At 35.9% G+C, this 22,377-nt stretch overlaps 1 protein-coding gene across 7 annotated transcripts in view; it reads left to right on the forward strand.

Annotated features, from left to right (window-relative positions):
* The window catches only part of LOC145997186 (protein lap4-like), a 320,630-nt gene that overhangs the window by 261,552 nt on the left and 36,701 nt on the right, over nucleotides 1–22,377 (forward strand). For all 7 annotated transcript variants that reach the window (XM_083133899.1, XM_083133902.1, XM_083133903.1 and 4 more), the window contains exons 27-29: nucleotides 1,909–2,033; nucleotides 3,399–3,524; nucleotides 7,120–7,272. In XM_083133899.1, the coding sequence (XP_082990025.1) occupies nucleotides 1,909–2,033; nucleotides 3,399–3,524; nucleotides 7,120–7,272 (404 nt within the window). The remainder of the gene's footprint in view (nucleotides 1–1,908; nucleotides 2,034–3,398; nucleotides 3,525–7,119; nucleotides 7,273–22,377) is intronic.

Raw genomic sequence — 22,377 nt, forward strand, 5'->3', positions numbered from 1 at the left:
CTGCAGAGTGAGCAGCGCTACTGTAGCATCATAAGAGGGGCAGGAAGTAGAGAGTGAGTGAGGTAATAGGCTTTGTCGGTCACATTTGTGCAGTCAGGGTGGCTACTCACAGGAAATTCTGAATTATTTGCTCTGGGAATTCTGTGTTAATTCTGCATGAATTTTTCTCCGTAGATGTGAAAAATTGAAACTTTTATTAATCCAAAACCCATTCAATTTATACATATTTATAATTGCCCTGAGGCAATTATTTCAGTCTTGTTTTTATTTTTATCAAGGAAGGAAATAAAGGCTGCATGAAAAATAACACAGAATTCTCTCAATTATTTTAGTTTTTCTTGTCCTTTGCAGAACAATCTTAACTGACAAATGAAATTTATCTTGAAGTTGATTATGTAAATTTTAATTTGAAATTTTTATGCAATTAACATTTTTTTGTAGATTTGTATATTCTGTGACACAGGAGTCTTCAACTCATCCGACAGCCCCTGCTGTAACATTTGTGACTTATGCTTGTAGATATATTTCGAGTGTGTGTGTAAAATGACACCTTAAATGGAATATTTTAAATGTATTTAATGTTTAATTGAATCAAATTTGAATTTTTGGATACATTGGAATCACACAGACTCTTTGTATTGTTAATATACGTATTTGTGTATGAATTGTGAGAGGCGGTAATATGTAAGGTTGAAATGGAGAAAACATATGTTTGTATTCTTTTGGAGAGTTCGCCTTAAAAATGGGGAATTATATTTGAATTTTATCAAGGTCCTAGAGTAGCCAGCCTGTGCTCTCGTAATCTGATTCATCAGTAACAGGGCCTCCCCGATGGCGCAGTGGTAGCGTTGCTGCCTTGTAATCAAGGGGTTCCGGGTTCGATACCCGGTGGAGGCACATAGTGGTTCGGATCCCACTTTAAACTGTAGGTCCAGTACTGATTAGCCTTACTGTGCACAAAGTGGACTTAAAACACCAAATCACTCAATCAATCAATCATCAGTGACAGTATAGTGTTTCATTGTAATCAAGTTAGAAGAAACAGTAGGTGGTTCTTTGAAAAGAAGACTGCCTTCCCCCACAGTAATTTTTACCTCTCATTGCACACGACTCCCCCACTCCTGCTCTCCTGCTTACTGGCCTTCAGGTGCAGTGTGTAGGTGGGCAGATTGCACCGCATGGAACACTCACTGGCCTCCAAAAGTGTGGGCAAGATGTTCAAGTAGGGCCTCCGCAATGGTATGGTCGTAATGTCGTTCCCTTGTAATCAAGAGGTCCCAGGCTCAGTACCTGGTGGAGGCACACACTGCTTTAGATTCCACTTTAAACTGTATGTCCAGTCCTGATTAGCCATTCTATGCATGAAGTGGAATTGAAAAAAGATACTCAAGTCTGCGCTAGGGTAAAAAGTGAAAAAGGTTGGAAGTCCACTTTGTGTTCAGATAGGCTAACCGGGACTGGACCTACAGTGTAAAATGTGCTATGTAATGTGCCTTCACCAGGAATTGAATCTGAAACCCTTTGATTACATTGATTTCTCAAAATTTAGTTATTTACTGTGGAACCCTGATTTTAAATTGCTGATTTTACATTTTCCAGCATTACAAATTTAACTTGCTGGTCCCAATAAAGCAACATATCAAACACTTTCCTCATTGTACATTATCCTGCATTGTAAGTTATTTAGCCCAATATTCTGAAAAAATCATCAAGGTTCCACTGAACTAATTTTTGGATTGGAGTACAGAAAAGGAAAAAAAAAATATTTGGTCACTTTTCAAAAATAAAACAATATTTTGAGATATAACGTATGGTTCTCAATGCAAAGTTTATTGTGAACATGTACTATACCGTATATATGGAGTATGCTCAATGCCATGAACTCTATGTATATTCTTTATTTTCTAGGTTATGACAAGGCTGAGGTAGATAGGCTACTAGCAGAAGGAAAACTTACCAAGGACACAAAATCTGTGAGCCAGAGTGTTTCCAGTTTAGATAGGGATGACGACGATGCAGTTACTATAAAACAGGTATGTTTTTTTAAAAAAATTGTAACATTGATCACACTACAAATAAATATCTGATAAAGGAGCATGTGTGTTCCTGAAATGTTACATCAAAAAAGTGTTTAAATGCTTGTAGCAACTGTAAACTACAAGAAGAATAATTCTAAAATGCAAGCAATCATACAACAGTGTGTCTTCCAGTCAAGAATGTCAAGAAAAAGTCAAGAAATCAACCGGTAGGTTAAGAAAGTCAAGAAATTATGCTTGTAGTCAAGAATTTTTGCTATTTTTTACAGTATGGTGAATTTACATTGTTATATACCTAGGGGCATGCATATTTCGTTTTTGACGAAAAAACGAAATTTGAAAAAACACATTGTAGTGTTAATTTTTCATGTGTTTGAAAGGTGTGAGGTGCATTTTGTGACCATATTTTGTCACGAAATAATGCGAAATGAACTGCAAAAAGCGAAATTAACTCTTAAACACGAAATTCAGGGTTTATTCACCGACGCGACAACTTCCGAGGTCTGAATTATCCTGAGAGTTATGCAATTCCCGGAAAATTTGATTAATTCTGCTGTTAATATAGGAGAAGCAAAAATGGACTCCTTTACACAGAAATAAACTTAATACTCTGATAACTACATAAATGTGCTATTAGAAGTGAAATGTTAATTCTGTGGAATAAGTGTAGTTTTTAAATCAAATTTAGGATTATTTTCACAATTTTAAAACCAATATGTCTTTTTATATACCACTTTTCATCCATTTTTTCACCGCTATAACACCAATATTTTATTTTATTTACCACTTTTGAACCCGAAATCGACCCAGTTTTTGTACCGAAATTTTGCCTTTTCATTTACCAAAAATATGTGCCTCTATATATACCTTACTGGGATTTGATAGAATTGAATATTTGGAAATCTAAAATTGTATTGAGTTGTGGTTAAGATTTGTTCATTTTGTTTCGTAAGGATTACTTTCTTGTATGCATGAAGTTTTGTAAAAATATTAAATTAAGTTAATGAATGTTAAGAAAAATGAAAAAAAAAGTCAAGAATTTTGGATTTGATATTTTGGTAGACACCCTGAAGAATTTTAGAATGGTTCATATTAAACCTCAATACCTAATTGCAATGGCTAAAATCATTCTTAGCATTGGTGCCTCCCGATGGTGCAGTGGTAGCATCGTTGCCTTGTAATCAAGGGTCCCGGGTTTGATCCCTGGTGAAGGCACATAGTGGTTCAGATCCCACTTGAAACTGTATGTCTAGTCCTGATTAGCCATACTGTACATAAAGTGGACTTGAAAAAACAACTCAATCAATAATTCTTAGCATTCCTTCCAAGTCATTTGTACTGTATGGATATTTTTGTTTCTAGGAGCAGGAGCTGAAGCAGGAGATGGCTAACTGGGAGAAGGAGGAGCGAGAACTGAAAGAAAAGGCTGAACAACAGAAAATTGTACCTGCAAGTGAAGTGAATAAGGAAAAGTCAACTCCAGAAAAAGTGAGTATGCTATTATTAGAAGCAATATTATTTAGTACTATTTAGGACTGAGTCGATACCAATATTAATGCTATTACTTTTCCTGTTTTTCGCCAATACAGATGCTTTAAAACTGTAACAATTAAAAGTTGTTCAAAATATTAATTAGTGCCTCCCTAATGGTGCAGTGGTAATGTCATCACCTTGTAATCAAGGGGTTCTAGGTTCGATACCCAGTGGAGCCTCATAGTGGTTCACATCCCACTTTAAACTGCAGGTCCAGTCCCAATTAGCCTACCTGTGCGTAAAATGAATATTAAAACAAAATTTAATTACTATTAATTTGTATGTGCTTCACTGCAATTATATCGATCAATTTACGATAGTTTTGCTCTATAATATTCAAGAATTATATCGGAATGTTAAGACATAATCATAAAATCCCTCTCTTCACGCAATACTGGTCTAAAATATATTAGGGATATAAGGAAATGTGGGTAAAATGCCTTCTGGTAAGGCACCCAAAGTACCCCGTTATACACCCTGGTAACTGCATCTTGCAGGCTAACAAGGTTCTGGTGCCTGGATCCAAGACCAGGATAATCCTCTGTGGAGTCCTGTGTTTGTCCTTGCGTGTGCTGGGTGCCCTTTTGCGACCTCAGCTTTTGATGTAAGATTTTATGCTCCGAGACAGTATAGTTTCAGTTAAGGAATGAATTAGTTTTTAAAAATTGAGTGAGGAAGTTTGTAATAGAATCTTTTTTATTTTCTTGTTAGTGGCCTGTCCTCAATTTTGCCCTTTTAAGGGCCTTATCCCTGTGAAAGGAAACAATAACCTATGTGCTGATGTGCCATTAATATGAAAATGAATTAATCAGTCAATCAAAGTAAATGAAAGTTTTGAATTTTACAAAATTTCCAGGCTATTTAGACTCTTCAAAAGTGACGTTCGACATTTTTGTTTGCATTGGCATTCTACAGGAAGGTCACAAAGTACCCCCCCCCCCCCCCTGTATTTTCGGCACTACGATGGTTATGGTTGAATGCTTGATATGAACACATACCTGATGGTTTAAGTGTCTGGAACATCTTTTTCATAGCATGTTTTGTCACACTTCGCGATGCAAGTGTGAATAAGACCTTTTTCCAGACGGTGATGTTCCCCTCAATAACGTTCTGAAGGACCTCCAAGAAGTCCCAGAGGTGGGTAATAAATGTATTCGAATCAAGTAATCCAACTATTACCATCGTAGTGTCGAAAATAAAAGGGGTACGCCCATTTTGTGACCACCCTGTATATTCCTGATGTTTAATAATGTATAGGGTATACAAACAATGTCTTTTGGAGTGGATTAGGTGTAATGAATGGAATTGGAGTACTATATAAAATGAATGCTGTGTGAATTATCTACAATAGCACTTGAAAAAGTTCTCGGTAGTTCTCTCCCAAGTGCAGCGGCAGGACGGACACTCCACCCTTTTTTAAAAATGAGAGAATGGATCAAAATTCTTTAGTCTTGTCTTTTACTTTCACATTTTGTATTTGATATTGCATTATTTCATGATAATTTATGGTAGAATATGCATGTTGAATCTTTTAAAATCTTTGGGTGTGCAATCTCATATCTCAGAAGAGTGGGGAACAGTTTCGTCATTTGTCTGGTGATTTCATACCACAACTTGGTTATGAGAACTCTCGCTTGTCTGCTTTGCTCCGTGCATTTTTCAGGCACCAGACGACGATATCATTGTGAATTTGTTGCATCAGAATCTTGACTCAACTCTCTTGACTTAATTTGCTCAAACACAGATGACTCACAAGGAATGTGGTTTGATGGCAAAAATTGTTTATTTAAATTTCAAGTAAGGCACATGCAAGGGCCCTAGACTACATGATCTTGAAATGGGGAATACTAAAGTTAAAACAAAGCACCCAAGAACTTTGGTAACAAATTCTATCTGAAAAAATTGTGGAAAAAATATTATCAACCTCTTCCTTTCAAAATCCAGATTGCTTCTGAAGTCCGGATTTCCTCCAGAATCCAGATAGTAAAATTTCCAAATCTGGATTTTAAATTGAATCCAGGTAGCAAAATTTCCGAATCTGGATTTTAAATTGTCTGGAAGCTGGTTATTTTTGGCCATCCCTAGCTTGTACAAGGTAACATATTATTGATAGCCTATGTGAAAAATAAAAAAGGCACCAACTCAGAAAGAAGTGCTGTCAAATCATTTACACTGTAAACAGATTACATTACAATAATCATGGAAATTTTTCATTTTTTCTTTTCCATGCATCTTACTCCACACCAGCAGAATGTAACTGTATCTATGCCAACATCACGATGCCAAAAAAGTGGAGGATGTTGCATTTCTGAACTTCAGGGAATTTAGTACACCCCTTCCACACACATACATATTAGCCCTGCTTACATTCTTGGGCTACTATGAGCATGTTGTACCCCTCTCTTTCATTCCATATTATGCTAGTACCAAGACTTCTGAAACCTCGGATAATATGCGAACTGAAAGCTTCCCCATGACTTAAACTATCGACAGCAGTACCACTGCTTCCATAAAAGGGTTGCAAATGTGGTGGTGGATCTATACCCTGGACAAATCCAGTTAGTTGGTGACACGTCAGAAGGCATGAATTGCATACTACCATTTTACCCTGGTAGTCTAGTGGGTAGGGCATTTGACTCCCGCTCAAGAGACCAGGATTCAGTTCCCAGGGTGGGTGATCTGTTGGAATTTTTCAGGCCTTGTCCCCGCATATAGTTGCTCTGGGGCTCACCCAGCTTCAAATCAATGTACCTGGGGGCAACCTTCAGGGGTAAAGGCAGCCATAGCATGGTGCTGATCACTTCACCTCCAAAATGGCCAAGATCAAGAATGTGTGGCACCCACCCCCACATTCCCTAAATGTGCCTCCATGGTACGGTGCTATATGAAGGGGAACTTTACCTTAACTTTTCCATTTTACCCCAGGTATTACATATAATATTTACATGTGAAATTACAACTGATCCAACATGACAACATGTCTTGAATAATCTACATGTAGAAGTTTTATCCGCCAGTGCAATATAATCTTCAATAGCTTTTGTTAGTTTCACTAGACACAATTATACAGCCTTCATATGGCTCACTAGATGTGAGAGAGTTGATGCTATTCATTAATGTATAAAGTAGGGATGGGATCGATTAATCGGTACTCTATCGGTATCAGCCGATATAGGCATATCGGTTTATCGGTAAAATTACCGATTATTTTACCGATCCGATATATCGATAAATATCTTATAATTTAGTGCAAAATTCTGCCATTTTGTTGTAATTTTTATGGATAATCTCCACGCCCTTCTTTGTAAAAAAGTAAATGTCTAAATATTCGACTTCTTTTGCACTGCAGTCACCTTGAAACACACATTTATTAAGGAGATCAATGATCATTTCAGGTTCTTCAAGGACCATTTCTAATTTTATATCGGATCGGTAGAATATCGGTTATCGGTATCGGTAAATTTTATATCGGTACTTTATTGTTATCAGCCAAAATTTCATATCGGCCCATCCCTAGTATAAAGTGATAATATGTGATTTTTTGCTGCAGGTTTTGGATGTTGTACGTGCTGCAGAATTGCTAGTCAATAAACCTGCTAGTTCCACTGATGTCGTTCCGAAATCCCCAGGTGGACCAAAGTCTGACGTGAAGACAACAACCATTGTGATGAGCAAGCACACGTTGGCACCTCAAACAAGTACAGTAAGTATTTGCCATAGACATCCCTTTAGTGTGTTTTACCTTCATTTGTTGTTTATGTAATGCTCTGAGTGTGAAGCTGCTGAAATGTCCCTACCTTCTAGATACCATGGTTTCAGTGAGATTCTGTTAGTGTGCATCCACTTTAATTTGCTACACACAGCATCTGCTGTTACCATTGAAAAGACATACATTTGCTTTACTTTAAAATCTTGATTTGAAAGGAAAGGAAAAGTTGATAATGATGATTGAAATATTATTGTCAATGAGGAAAAATTACCAAGTTCTTAGAGATTACAACATTTCGCTCAATTCAGACAGTATTAACAATGAACATGTGCACTGTTATGTAAATCAATTAAAACGTGGTGAGTGCAAAGTGACCAATTCCTTTTGGTCCCCATTTCTAGAAATGGAGAAATGGATTAATTTGCAATTTTTACATTCTCACGGATACCATGAACTTGTAACAATGGGCTGACACCAATGGGCTTCGTTTGTTTAGTTCCCACTTGCATGTTTTTTTGCCTAAAACATAATATTCTGCTTTTTGTGCATGAGGATGTTTTTTTCTCCCCTTCCCTGTGCATATAACCCCTATTTAAATTGTGATTCTTAGTTCAATAGTCCCCATATACATGCACATTTAGATTAGCTGTGGGTATTCAAATTCAAAGTGAATTATCTAAATCCAAAATTACCCAGATGTAAATCCAGAAGGATTTGAATCTGGGAACGAATGTCTATCTCGCGAATTCTGGATTTGATGTATGCATCTTGATTCCTTGATCTGATTTTTGAATATTTAATCTTCTTGGATCTGATATTTGAAGCCATTTTGATCTGATATCAGAATATTGAAAGATTTGGTTCCACCATCATTAAAAACATTGACTGTTCCGTGTGTTATGCAAAGTGAAAAAAAAGAACAATACAAAAGTGAAAGGTGAAAGATATGTTTCTTTTAGGTAATTAGAGAATTTTGATTTTGGTGACACTTGTAGTAAAGTGTGATGGTACTTGGTAATTGTACTATTGCAACATTTGGAGTTTATCTTTTTTTGGTTCTGAGATGTGAAAGGTTAACCATATACCACTTGTTGATTTTTGATTGTTTGATTCCATGGACAGTTGGACAGTCCAATCATTATCCTTTATCACTTTTGGTTAGTATTTGGTAGATGTTTCTGTCCACTGAATTTCATGTTTCTATTGTTAGTTTTTTCCGATAAATCGATAGGTTTCAATTGCTTTCTGCTACCCACCTCACTTCATATTCATAATTCGAGAGGTTCTGACAGTATCGAAGCATTAAAAATGTGTCGCTTGTTGACTTTCAGTTGTTCAACAGAGGGATGTGCCAAGCAAAATATTTATGTTGTGTTAAAGTTGTATTTAGTAGGTCTTATTCATAGAAAATTTTAGGTCTTAACTGAAGCTGAGCCGATATCAATGTCGATGTATCAGTATCAGATCAATACTAGTGGTATTGGTATCAGAATGTATCGGTTAGAATTTATTTACAGATACTGTCCGATACTTTTCCGGCATTTTGGTCTTGCATGTGGTCTGCAAAAATGCCATGTAACATTTTTAGTGTGTGCAATTATCCTGGAAATTATGCAATATTCCAAGTGTACTTGGAAATCAGTGCAAAAACTGTTTTTTTGTGATTACATAAGAGGTATTTTAATATTGTTACGTAATTCTTGAATACTTGAAACCAAAACTCTGTTAAATTAATATTTACACACTAATATTAATTAATTTGTTGAACAACTTTTAATTACAGTAAAACCTCGTTAATCCGGAATAATGGGGTGATAAGTTGAGCGGTTTAACACATTCGGGTCTGGCCTCATAATACAGCATTGTTACCTCTGGTCTGCGGTTTTTTGTTGTTTTTCAAAAAATCATAGAAAAAATATTTTTCATTTGTTTTTATTAAACCACATATTTCTTAAATCTACAAAACTTCCTTTCTTCAATGAACAAAAATATCTTAAATTTTATTTTCATTTTCAGACGTTTTTTAATATTTTTTTCAGCAATGTTTTGTGAAGAAGAAGAAAGTACAACATTGTAACAAATGTTAATATAGAGATATTTTAAGTTCGTAATCTGGGAATTTCAATAATTAACTACATAAACTATCAATACATCTTTTGAATCTTGCATAAGAATACTTCTTATGTGCACATAACAAAAAATAATTACAAATTACAAGTAATTATCTCTTGTATGAAAAAGTGGCTGCAGGACAGGACCAGATGATGTATCAGTTGGTTCTGCGTCATCTGTAAAAACTAAACCAAAAAATAAATAAACTAAATAAATAAAATACATTGTCATTTTACATACACTATACAAAATAATAAATGGAAAAACTAAAAATACATCAGTGCATGTTGGAGAATCAAGGAAGAGGCAAGATGAATAGACCAAAAAAATTACCTCTTCTCACTTCATTCAAAAAATACTAGAGTTTGCAACACTGTTTATATTGTCGACAATAATTATTACAAATATAACCTACCTTCCAAATCTTCAAATTCATCTGCATCATCAAAATTGTCGCTATCTTCAAACTCTGGGGCGGAATCCTCTATGCAGTCTGGATCTAAGGACGCCATTCTAAACAATGCACAGTACATCAACCCGACAACAAACAGTCGCAGGTGCAAGATAAAAATAGCACATGAGTCACCTAGCGGTCGGAATTTCAACAGAGGGGCTTGAATGAACACGCGCATGAGACGAAGTACGAGCATAGCCCGTCGTTCAATCGGCAAAGCGATTGCATACCGCAGGACGGGCTATGCCCGTCGTTCGTCCACATTGACTTTAAGTGCACTGCGGGCTATGCCCGTCGTGAGACCCCAATGTGTTAACAAAAGTCTGGATTAACTTAAATAACCTAAAAGAACAGTAGAAAGTGCATTAAAACGCAGTGTATATCAACAAGACAAGTTTATTATGGTGTATTAAAAGGGCATGGGCCTAAATACACTATACAGTACAGTACAAAGTCTGCGGGAAAAAGAATTTCATCAGTGGTTGACTGCCTTTTCTTTGGGAAGTTCTCTTGTTTACTTCTAGCCACATGTAAAACCTTGCAATTTTTTTTTTTTTGCCTCTCGGGTTAAGTGAAGTCCGGATTAACAAGGTTTTACTGTATTACAATTTTCAAGCATCGGTATTGGTATTGCTATGGGTATAGGCAGGGCTCGAAAAATCCCGATCGCCAGGTCGCCATGGTGACTAAAATTTTTAGCCTGGCGACTGTGATCTTTTGCTGTATTATGTACGAAATTTTGAAGTTTCTTTATTTCCGTGGGCGAGGTTCAGTCTGAGGCTGTTATGCCATCTAACCAGTGTCATGGAGTATGGCCAATATATAAGCACATGTTGCGTGCGTCTGTTGACAAAATTTCGACCCGCTAGTGTTGCCATTTACGGAGGATATGTACCAAAAATGGCACTTTTTCACCACACAACCCATAAAATCGCCAGTCAAAAATGTATCAAATGCTGCACGTGATCAATATTGGTCGCAAATGACAGATTGACATGGCATCCAACATCTAATTATAACCCTTTGATAATTTCTTACATATTTTTCTCACTCAAAAATGCATTTCTGGAGAAATTTTATCACTTCCTTTCGCCAATTATTAATTTATCTAATTTTATGTGTTGCGTAAACTGATAATTTTTTAGCATTGAAAAATATCTAATGAATGAGGCTTTATAATGCAGAAAACCTGGTGTAAATATCTCATGCTTTTCAAGATATATACGTTTTCAAAGTTTTGGTTGCGCGACTTTTGAAACACTGTAGTATACACAATTGCTAGCAGGTGGTTTCCTGGCGCCTGATATTCAGAGCTGGCGGCTAGATCTGAAAAAGATTTTTCGAGCACTGGGTATAGGTTCGAAGTGGTATCAGCTTGGCCCAAGTGTTCACATTTCCTATTTTCTGGGGAATCAACAGGTCACTTTTAATCAGTTTTGTTTTTCACAACCAGATTGATGAAGTTGATTTTTGGTGCATTGAGGTATTATTTGGTAAGTCTCTTCATTCACCAAGTCTTGTTTGTATTGCTGTAGCAGTTTCTGAAATATCAGTTTCTGAAATATCAGTAGTTAACCTGGGCAAATGAAGGACAGACAAACACAACAATGGACATGGCTGGCACATAAGGGTAATTTTTCAGATTTTGTCAATTACCTTAAAAAGAGGGTGGAGCGTTGGGTGCATTTCTATCTTCAGTTGACGTGCACCTTTTGTACTTGGTGTGAAGTACAAAAAAAATCATAGCTCGATAACTAATTGTCTTAGAGAGATGAAATAGGTTTTGTTTTCTATCTTAAAGACAGGGCTTTTAGCGTAGGTGAAATTTTTACACTCTGCCTTCCAGTAATTAATGTTAAAGGAAGAAGAAGAAAATCTATTTTTAAAATAAAAGAAAATCATAGTGGCTGCCACAATAGAGCAAAATGAATGAAAAGAAATATAGTATGTAGCAGTGGTATATTCCTACAAGCATGCAAAGTTTTGTTGAAAAGAGGCGGATACTTCTTGTGGAAAAAAAATAATAATGTATAAGGAAAAAGCAGTGTTGCTGTTTTGTGATGTACTTTTTGAGAACAAAATATGTGGTCCCACCAAATCCTATTTTTCCCCCTCCAAACAAATTAATTGCAACATGTTGTACTTCGACATTGATACAGATTCTCGTAATGGTTGGTATCCTGCAAATAATAATTGTGCTTTTGCAAGGCATATTATGTAATTATGCATAGCATGACTTCAATGTGGCTTTAAAATGGAAGTGCATAGTTGCTTGTGATGTTTTTATTCTGCATTGTGGGTAGGAAGAGGAAGAAGCTGATTGAGTTAAACCAAATCTGAAAATATTGTAGTTTGGTGTTGCTGTCTGGCGTGACAATGTAATGGATGTTCTGCATCTGATTCTCTCACCGAGCATGAAGTCTTAGTTGTTCTCTGTTCTATACCCTGAATTGTATTTGTGTCCTATTTTACTGCATGCTTTTTGGTAGGAAAAGATAAGTAGTGTTCCAAGTTTTGCTGTCTCATAGATCTTTGAATGTAAGTTTGTGCTCTGTCAGAAATGAAAATGTGTATAATATAAAGTAATCAGATAGCTTGGAGTATTCTCTTGTTGTATTCTGTCACGGTTCATAAGAAATAATGCATTGCAATAGCATTTTGATAACATTTGTAGCCAGTTGAAACTGTAAATTTATGTATATTCAAGGAGTAGGGTGTACACTGGAGTCACTCCATAATTCGTCACAACTTTATTTTGAGACTGAACATGACATCCTTGCATTTGAACTAACGACAAGGTATAGATGCAACATATCCCAGGTGATATTAGGATTTCAATAGTCCCAAAGCATTTAATTTCCACGTATAAATACAGCAACATGAACCTTTTTAGTGAATAAAACACAAGTCGCTAATTATGTCTGTTTTAACAGATTCTTTCCAAAATCCGATGTTTCAGATTTGTTGCCATATTCTGTCTTGGGGAGCCCAAACAAATCACATTAAATGGATGAAAGTAGAATCAAAAATGATTAAAAGGATAAAAGTCATAGGATTAAATTGTCACCACCATCTGAAGTGTGTATTTTACACAAGACAGCTGGTGATCATAAATTTACCCAAACCGATAACTGATATTCTACTTATCATATATAAAATTCCAAATGGTTCATTGACCTCCTTAATAAATGTATGTTATCAGATGAACAGATCAAAAGAAGCTGGATATTTAGATATTCACTTTAAAAAACTACTGATGGAGATTATGTGCTTATTTCCATAAAAATTACAAAGTTTCACAATATTGCACTAAATTACAAGATATTTACAGATACATATTGAATCAGTAAACTTGTTGGTAATTTTATCGATGAACCTATATACTGATAGGGGAGTTGTGCTGGTTTTACTTGGGCATCTGACTACCATGCGGGGGACCTGGGTTCGATTCCCGCGGTAGGAGATCTAAGGATGGAATTTTTCCAGCCTTTTCCCCATATGAAGCGGCTCTGGAGCTCACCCTGCCTGAAATCAATGGGTACCTGGAGGCAACCCTGGGAAGGGGGGGGGGGGAATGTGGCTAGAACATGGTGCTGATCACATCACCTCCAAAATACCTGAGATCGAGAAGATGTGTGGGTAAGCCCCACATCCCCTAAATGTGCCTTCATGGCATGGTGCTTTATGCACGGGGTATTCTACCTTTTACCTTTACACCGATATGCCTATACGGCCTGAAAAAAATACAGTACCGATTAATTTGTCCCATTCCTACTATATAGTATACTTTCTGTGTACACAAATTATAAGGTAATACACTACAGTCCCGTTTAACCGAATTTGATGGGACCGATGGTGCTTCGGTTGAACGAAAATTCGGTCAAACCGGAATAAAGTTTTTTTTTATATACAGTACGTCCATTTTATTACGTACAGTATTTTGATATACAGTACATATGTATTTCAGCGTGTAGACATAAACTAAAAGCTTACAATAATACGTAGTCATTTAACTCAAGAACAAGAATTACAGTAACATTAAGGCTCTGGTACAAAAAGCCATACAACTAAAACAATAAAGTTTTAATTCAGCTTGTGAAAAAAAAATCGATATTTTATTTTGCTTAAGATTAGATGAACGCTTCTTAGCAGCTCGATCTTTAACACGTTTAATCAGAAGCAATTCAGCAGGGGAGGTTTTGTCTTCTTGTTACATGTAAACCATGATTCTTCTGTGCTAATTCGGTGCTCTCACGTAAAACACGGTTGCACACGAGTAATGGCTTTTTTTAGCGATTCAGTTAACCCTGAAATTCGGTTAAACGGGACTGTAGTGTATACAACTTTATGTGTGAAACAGGGCTGCTAGGTTTGAGTCTTGGTCAAGCCTGCAGTTTTTTTTGCTTAAATTCTTCACACTACACCTGCATCTACAAAATTAGAATATAGTACACTCAGTAATTCATTCATATGCTCAACAAAAAGAAACGAGTTGTGTTTTTATGGAGTGACTCTATGTCTGTTGGTGTATACAAAAAATAAAGTGCAAGATGTGTTTGAGAATGTGGCACAATCAATTTGCACTTTTAATCTTTTCAGAATTCTTCACTCTTGTAACAAAGGATAAATGCTGTCTAGTCTTGCGACAGTCTCTCTCTATCTATCTCCACACATCTGCTTCCTCTTCCCAAACAGTATTTTGGTTGTGAATATTTCGTGTCAGGCCCATGGTGTGTTGTGGAAATAACTTTGGATTCAACATGGTGATGTGCTTTTTTTTTTCTGCACCCAGTGTGTTGTTGGAACAAATGGCTGAGATCTAGGTGCCCTTCGTTTAAATCCAGAAGCATAAATGTGATTCTTCACCTTGTACAGAAAATGAAGTTTCGTTTGGAAGAAATTAAAACGAAAATGTTTTCAGCTGTACAAATATCCATTGAGCTCAGGTCTTTGTTGTTGAAATGTGTCTATGATAGAAGGAATACTGTAAAAGTGTAGGAGAAGAAAGTTTTATCATTGTTTGAACTGTCCTAACAATGTTCCCGGTGATCATATTGTCAATAAGTGTACAGTTTTTTTTTTAATATCGTATGGTGTCGAGTGTTGGCCATTATGTGAGACTAGATGAGAATGAAGCGTGTCAATGAACTTATGCAGTTTATGAAAATATGGTGATATATTCATATTCTTTCTCAACAAGCTAAGCTGTTTTGGGCTGGAGAATCAAAACGTCACATCATTCGGACAAGTAAAAAAAAAAAGATACCAAACTGACAAGAGAATAACATTCTTGGAAACCTTAAAAATACTGCTGTCGTCCATTTAAGTGGGATCATCTTATTACATTAACAGTGTTCATGTGCATTGTGTCCATTAGTAGTGTACGAGTTATTTTTTAAAGGAATTTCCCTCTGTGAACTGAAAAAGAGAAATATTCAAAAATTTATATCAAGCTTTTTAAAAAAGTGAACAGTTTGGATCAGTGTCATCTTTTCCTCTTGATTCTTTTTTTTTTCATTGAAATATTTTCACCCGAGGCTACTTCAGCTCCATTTTGAGACAGCTACTGTAACATGGGAGGGAAAGAGTAGGTGCTAGAGCTCTTTTTCCTCTTCTTTTATGAGAGCAGTTTTAGTGGAGGTTTTTTAACATTATAAGAAAATTACTGAGTAGAAATTTGAAGATTTTGCATTTTTTTAAGAAAAAAGGAAATTAGATCGTAGGAATACATAAATGAAAGAGATGGTGAGAATTGTTGCTGCAATGGAGTAAGTCATGTTACAACATGGATTACGAGATATTTATTATGTAACAAGCATTTGTCCTCTTACCACCTTGATTACTGATATGATTTTAATATTTTCCTGTAATATATTTAATTTTGTATAAAGTAAAACTAATACATATTGTGAAATGTTAGCCTTGTCTGTTTCTACCAACCCTGAATAAATGTTTTCAATGGGGTTTAGTAAATCATAAATATTCTGTACTTTAATTTTATGGAATGGGGGAATTCCATGTTCAGACAAGAAGAGTATATGTTTCACACTAAACTTCGCTATTTACACACGCACACCCATGTAACACTAATGAAGAGTTAGTTGTTCTCTGTTGTAAACCCTGAATTGTATTTGTGTCCTATTTTACTGGATGCTGCGGTAGCTCAGTTGTTAGGGCATCTGACTACCATGCGAGAGACCCAGGTTCGATCTCCGGCAGGGGAGAACCGGGATTTTTTCCACCTGTTCAAGTGGCTCCGGTGCTCACCCAGCATTGTATAAAGTGGGTACCAGGAGGAAACTCTGGGGGGTAAAGCCAGCCAGAAACGTGGTTCTGATTAAATCACCTCCCCCCCCTTCGGCCGTGATCAAGAAAGTGTTGGGCCCAAACTCCACACCCCCTATACGCCTTCATGGCATGGTGCAAAGCATAGGGGAGCACTTTACCTTTGTTGGCCAATTTCAAGATTGTGTGGTGCCCTACCACCTCATCCCCCTTATATGCAGCTTCATGGCACTGTGCAATGTGCATGACCACCCAATATCCCACATGTACCGTACACAGAGTAGCCACATACATATGGAACACTCTGAACGTCCCACATTACCTGCTTTGGCCAGTCATTGTACAATTGAGTAACAGTGCAGCGTGAGAACATTGTGCTCACAACAAGTGCTTGAAGTGGTTTCAGTAGCCAGCATTCCAACCGCAAATGAATAGAACCAACCACTACTACTACTACAAAATTCATATTAAAATAACAGTGTTTATTATTATTGAGTCCAAAGTAAATATACAAACACAAGATTTGTTACGTATGTCATTTCAGGACATACATTTACATCTTAAACTAACCAAAATATATTTTATTTTTTTTAAATTTCTGGAAATACTGTATAACTTGTAAATAAGGAAATTTGAACTGAAAATATTTTACTTCAATTTATAGATTATCAGGAATTGAGAGAAATAAAATCACATAGAAACAATTACATTATTTTATTACAGCACACAACTGACAATGACAAACTGACAGCAATATGATATAATTTCCCTCCTAGAATCTTATCCTCCAGGCTCGGGAAAATTATCCCTCTTCCAAGGTATTCACATCACTTTAGGCATTGAGGACTACCAAATAAAAGATTATACATTCTATAGTCCTGTCACCCTGAAATACCTGGGACCTGGAGCCTACTGACTGCCCACAGGAGTACAATAACTTTCTCTTTTCCTTTTCTTCTATTGTTTTGCAAGAATTATACCACGTACGCTTTTAGAAGGAACATGAGTTCAGTCAATACGCAGCCAGTGTTATTGTGCTGTTGCCAAACTAACTGCTAGCGGAAGGAAAACACAGAGAATTAGCTACATGTCAAATATTCAATTTTTTTAAATAATAATAATAATAATAATAATAATAATAATAATATATGTAATGCATACACAGTATATATACGTAAGTACAGTGAAATAATTAGTAAATGTTTCTACACAGGATTATAATATCATATCACTGCAGCATATTAGAACTCAAACTGACTCGGACTTGCAATGTTTGAGAATGCCCACAACAATGAAGGGTCATTGTGTATATTGAGACAAATTTAACACCCATTGTTTTCCCAAGACACAACTCAGCTGTCAACATGGTGGACAACTCAGCTGTCAACATGGTGGCAACGAAAGGAACAGATGAAAGGGTCATTATGTTTGTGTTTAGACGTGTTGTTTCCCAGTGTTTCTTCAAGAAACGATAATTCCGGCTGTAGGAGATGGAAATTTATGGGACTTGGGCAGTCAGGTTCAAAATGTCTTGCCCTATCTTATGATGAGGCTTAAAGTGGCAAGTTTAATAAATGTTAATGCACACAAGAAAAATACAGAACACGACTTTTACTTGAGCGACATAGTTTCCTACCTGTACAATGTTGCACTCCTGCCATAGGCTGGTCGCCACGGACAGGCTCTGCATGGCCCCGCCCGATATCACTTTTAAAACCGTACACCGTATAATGCAACAAAGGATGGATTTTGGCATAGTGTATTAGATAAATAAATGTCCAGTGTTGCAGCAGGAACTGAGTTCCGACACTGATTTGCCAGAATATAGTTCCGGCGAATTCTGGCTCACTGTAAGTATCACAATCATTCAGGGTCCACCAGTTGCTTGTAAGTACCACTGGCGGAGAATTATAAGTTGGTCATGCTAAAGTTGAACCCCTGCTGACTCTAACTCTTAACATGATGAACCCTAAGCTACCTCAAAAATAATGTGCTTTCTCCATATTCATCTCATTTCAAAGCAAGTGTACCTGTCCAGAATGGCAGACAAGATGGTGCCTTGGCCACTACTAAATAATTATTCCAAGCATTCTGTTTTCTTTTTCTCTTACTGCTCATATTGATGCCTTCCCAGACACATGACCACATAACTAAATACACTACCCTAAAGAATAAGGCCGAACCAGTCTGAAATGTTGGTAGAGGAAAGATGCGTAAAATGCGTCACCTAAATTCTGGCCAAGATAAGTGCTGGACACTGCCAGGAGAAAAAGGAAACCAGTCTGCAGCTTTCTGGCATGGGTAGAGAGTGGTTCTAAAATATATTGACTTAAAATTTTCTGTAGTGTTTGCTCATGAAGACTGTGGTGTGAAGAAGATAATTTTGTGTGCACTTAGGACTGCAATTTGAAGCGTAAAAAGTAAAAAGAAATATTACTATTGACTTATAAAACATAAAAATGTGTGAATGTGCTGTATTTTGTGAGCTACTATGAGTATATGAGGGTTGTTTGATAACTGGACACAGATAGAAGCACTATGAATGAAAACATTTCATCATCATTTTGCTTCATTATTCATCTTTGAAACAACAGAATGAAAACAACACCTAAAGAAAAACAAAAGGGTCCAATTGTGTCGATCAGGAATCAATACGTATATTGATTACCTTCACAGAAACATTGAAATCAGTTCATATTTTTGCTCAGTGAGTTGATGAAAGAAACAAATAATGTGTATTAAAGTTTGTCTGCTCCTGCCTGGTACAAATCCTGAAAACATCTTTTCCAACAAAACTGAAAGTGCCCTACATGAACAAGAAACATTGATATTTTTAGTGATTTTTGTAATTTTGATTCATACATTGTCCAAGTATGAGTAAATAGATTGTTTACTCTGTAACATTATATTTTTTCTATTTCTTCATTTCTTTGTTCTACACTCATTCATCACAAATACAACAGTGCTATGATAAAGTTGTGGATGCATTTATTTAAAAAAAATGCCAGAGAATTTTATTTAGGGATGGGCCGATATGAAATTTTGGCCGATACCGATAAAGTACCGATATAAAATTTACCGATATCGATAACCAATATTCTACATATCCGATATAAAATTAGAAATGGTCCTTGAAGAACCTGAAAGGTTCATTGACCTCCTTAATAAATGTATTGTTTCAAGGTGACTGCAGTGAAAGAAGAAATTGCATATTTAGACATTATTTTTTTAGAAAGTAGGGCATGGAGATTATCCATAAAAATTACAACAAAATGGCAGAATTTTGCACTAAATTAACAGATATTTATCGATATATCGGATCGGTAAAATAATCTGTAATTTTACCGATAAACCGATACACCGATATGCCTGTATTGGCTGATACCGATAGAGTACCAATTATTCCCATCCCTAATTCTATTTATTTTTTATTCAAGAACTTGATGTACTGTTAATTTGATTGCCTCAAATGTGAACATTTCAGCAGCTGTACAGTCATGTGTGCTTCTCCATTGTAACAATCCTGTTGACTTTCAATAGGATCAATACAGTGCAGCCCTTGTGACTGTACCACACTCTTACATTCTAATAATGTTTGATTTCCTCTGAAGAAAAGGTAAAAATGGAAAGTAAAAATAGGTAAAGTTAATATTTAAATGCATTTTCTTTTAATCTTGTATTTGTATTATTGAACTTAAATTATATGCTTCTTAATCTTTATTTTACACATCGTCATTTCAGTTATTAGTCTTTAATAGAATTAAAAAACATTACACAATGGCAAGCAAAAATATTCATTATACAAATTAGAAGTTGTACTCTTTCTAAAAATATTTAATCTTAGTGATCATAGAGGAGTCAGTGAGCTACTAGTAGTAATAAATATCTTTGCTTGCATTTTTGTAATTGATTAATTTCATTTAATTTCATTTTAATAACTAATAAATATGATTTTGTCATTGACACTCAATGTAATATTATCAGTTTGATAACTAACAAAATTTAACAAAATACTTTTTATTACATATATTGATTTATTTTGCTTTATGTACTTATAATTTGTCTTATGTTTGTTTACTAACACAGTGTTAATCAGTTACTTCAATGCTGTAACGTGGTTGCCAACTTCATCTCATACTTTCCTGAATAATCATTAATATTGTTGTGATATAATTAATCTGGGGTAATCTTAGTGGTAGAGCATGAAATGTCAAACACACTGGTTTTGTCCCTGGTTGAGCCTCGATTTATGTAGAAATATTTTTATCATACAGAATTCACTTTTGCTTGTTTTGTACCAGTCAATCTACTTATAATCTACTACACTGACAAAGGATGATTATGTTATTGAATTTTCATTGCATAGAACTTTTACAACCTTAACATGGAGAAAAATGGGAGAATGTGAAAATATACAATAGTTTCAATACATGTAGTTGATATTTAATATCCATGTTCTAAAACCTATTCTGATACAATGCTTCTAGAGAGCACCTCTTCTCTTGAGATAAACAAGTTTCTTTTCGGAGAACCTATGATGGGCCTGCAATTTACTCCAAATCTTGTATGCTAACCAACTATTTCATGACATCCACCTGTAGTATTGTGGCACCAAATTTAGAGCAACTTATAGGTCTGTTGTAGCTTCAATCCCTATTCCCAGGTAAAGACACTTGTTCACCGGAAGACAGAAAGAGATGCTCTTTTGAAGCGTAGTGTTAGATTTGTTAAATGTAGAAGCTGCAGACAATGAATAAAGTCCCATTAACGTTCCATGCTAGTAGATATTTGCAACTAATGGTTCACGGTTACTACTGCTTTTGCTAAATTAGTAATTGCAAATGAAGTGGGGGCCAACCTCCATGACAAGAGTGGTTAGCACAGGATGCTACAACATCAGGGGTCCCTGTCTGGGCTTAGGTATCTTTGTGAGTGTCCCTTCATCATTTTCATCATACCATCACTCATCCTCATGTTTGCAATTATCCAGAAGTGGCAGAAAAGCGACATAAAATAAACCAAATCAGTGAATCAATCAGTCAGTCAATCAAACCAAATGAAGTGGCAATGCAGCTGTTTCATTCAAAGTTGGAAGCATTTGGTTTCAAATACCAGAACAATCAATAACCTGGAACATTCACACTGTTGCAATAATAGTATATTGATTGCTTTCCAACTTCACATAGGTTGATTCTTCTGTTATCTACCATGCATTTTAGGATACATTAATAATTGTAATAGTTTTTTTAATTAAATTGATTGATTGATTGCTTTATTTTACTTCCCCTTTTGTGACTTTTTTTGGCTAATCTGTGAAGATGGGGATGAATGATGATATGATGAAATTGATGAATGGACACTCGCAACATCCATCCCCAGGCGGGGATTCAAACCTTGGACCCCTTCATGCAGGTCGGCATTTTTTAAATAAAACTTCAGAAAGAGAAGTTTACGGTGAAACCTTTTAATCATTTATGCGAACTGGACTCTGAAGAACTGCAATACATTGAAAAGTAGAAATTTGTTGGTAGACAACATTCCCTAATAGTAGCTTACAATCTCATTGATTCTCCTGGTAAATGTATTGGTAGAAGTTGGATCTTTTTTTGGAAAAGTGTCTTGTGCCATATGAAGTGCCCCCAGTTGTTGGCACCTGAGGCATTGTCTTGAAACAAAGTGTAATAAGAGTATCAACTTTATCTGATAGATGCATAGGGATCAGGCACATTGAATATAGTCAACTCACCATCTCACCACTGAAGATTCTAGGTTAAAGTCCCAGCCTGGGCTTGAGTTTAGTGTTGTGAACGTCCCTTAATCAATTTTGTGTAATCACTATATCATACCCATCATTGATTGATTGATTTGCTTTATTTTACTTTGCTTTTTGTGCCACTTTTTGGCTAATTTGCGAAGATGGGGGTGAGTGATGATATGATAAAATTGATGAATGAACACTCACAAACATCCATGCCCAGGCTGGGATTCGAACCCGGGACCCCCTGGCTTCGTAGCAAGATGTGCTAACCACTTCGCCACAGGGGCCAGCTATACCCATTGTTGAGATAGCCAAAAGCAACAGACAAGTGCCTCAAAATTTAAATTAAAAAAATGTAAAGAAAAAGTACAATTTACCCGAAAGATGAATTTTATGTATAAAAGTAGTATTTTGCTCATCTGAATAATAATGTTCAGTTTTCTTCCATGCAATGTATATATAATTCTGCAATCTATAAGAAGTTTGGCAA

This window comes from Lepisma saccharinum, chromosome 13 (assembly GCF_977018435.1).
Source record: "Lepisma saccharinum chromosome 13, izLepSacc3.1, whole genome shotgun sequence".
Taxonomy (NCBI): Eukaryota; Metazoa; Arthropoda; class Insecta; order Zygentoma; family Lepismatidae; genus Lepisma; species Lepisma saccharinum.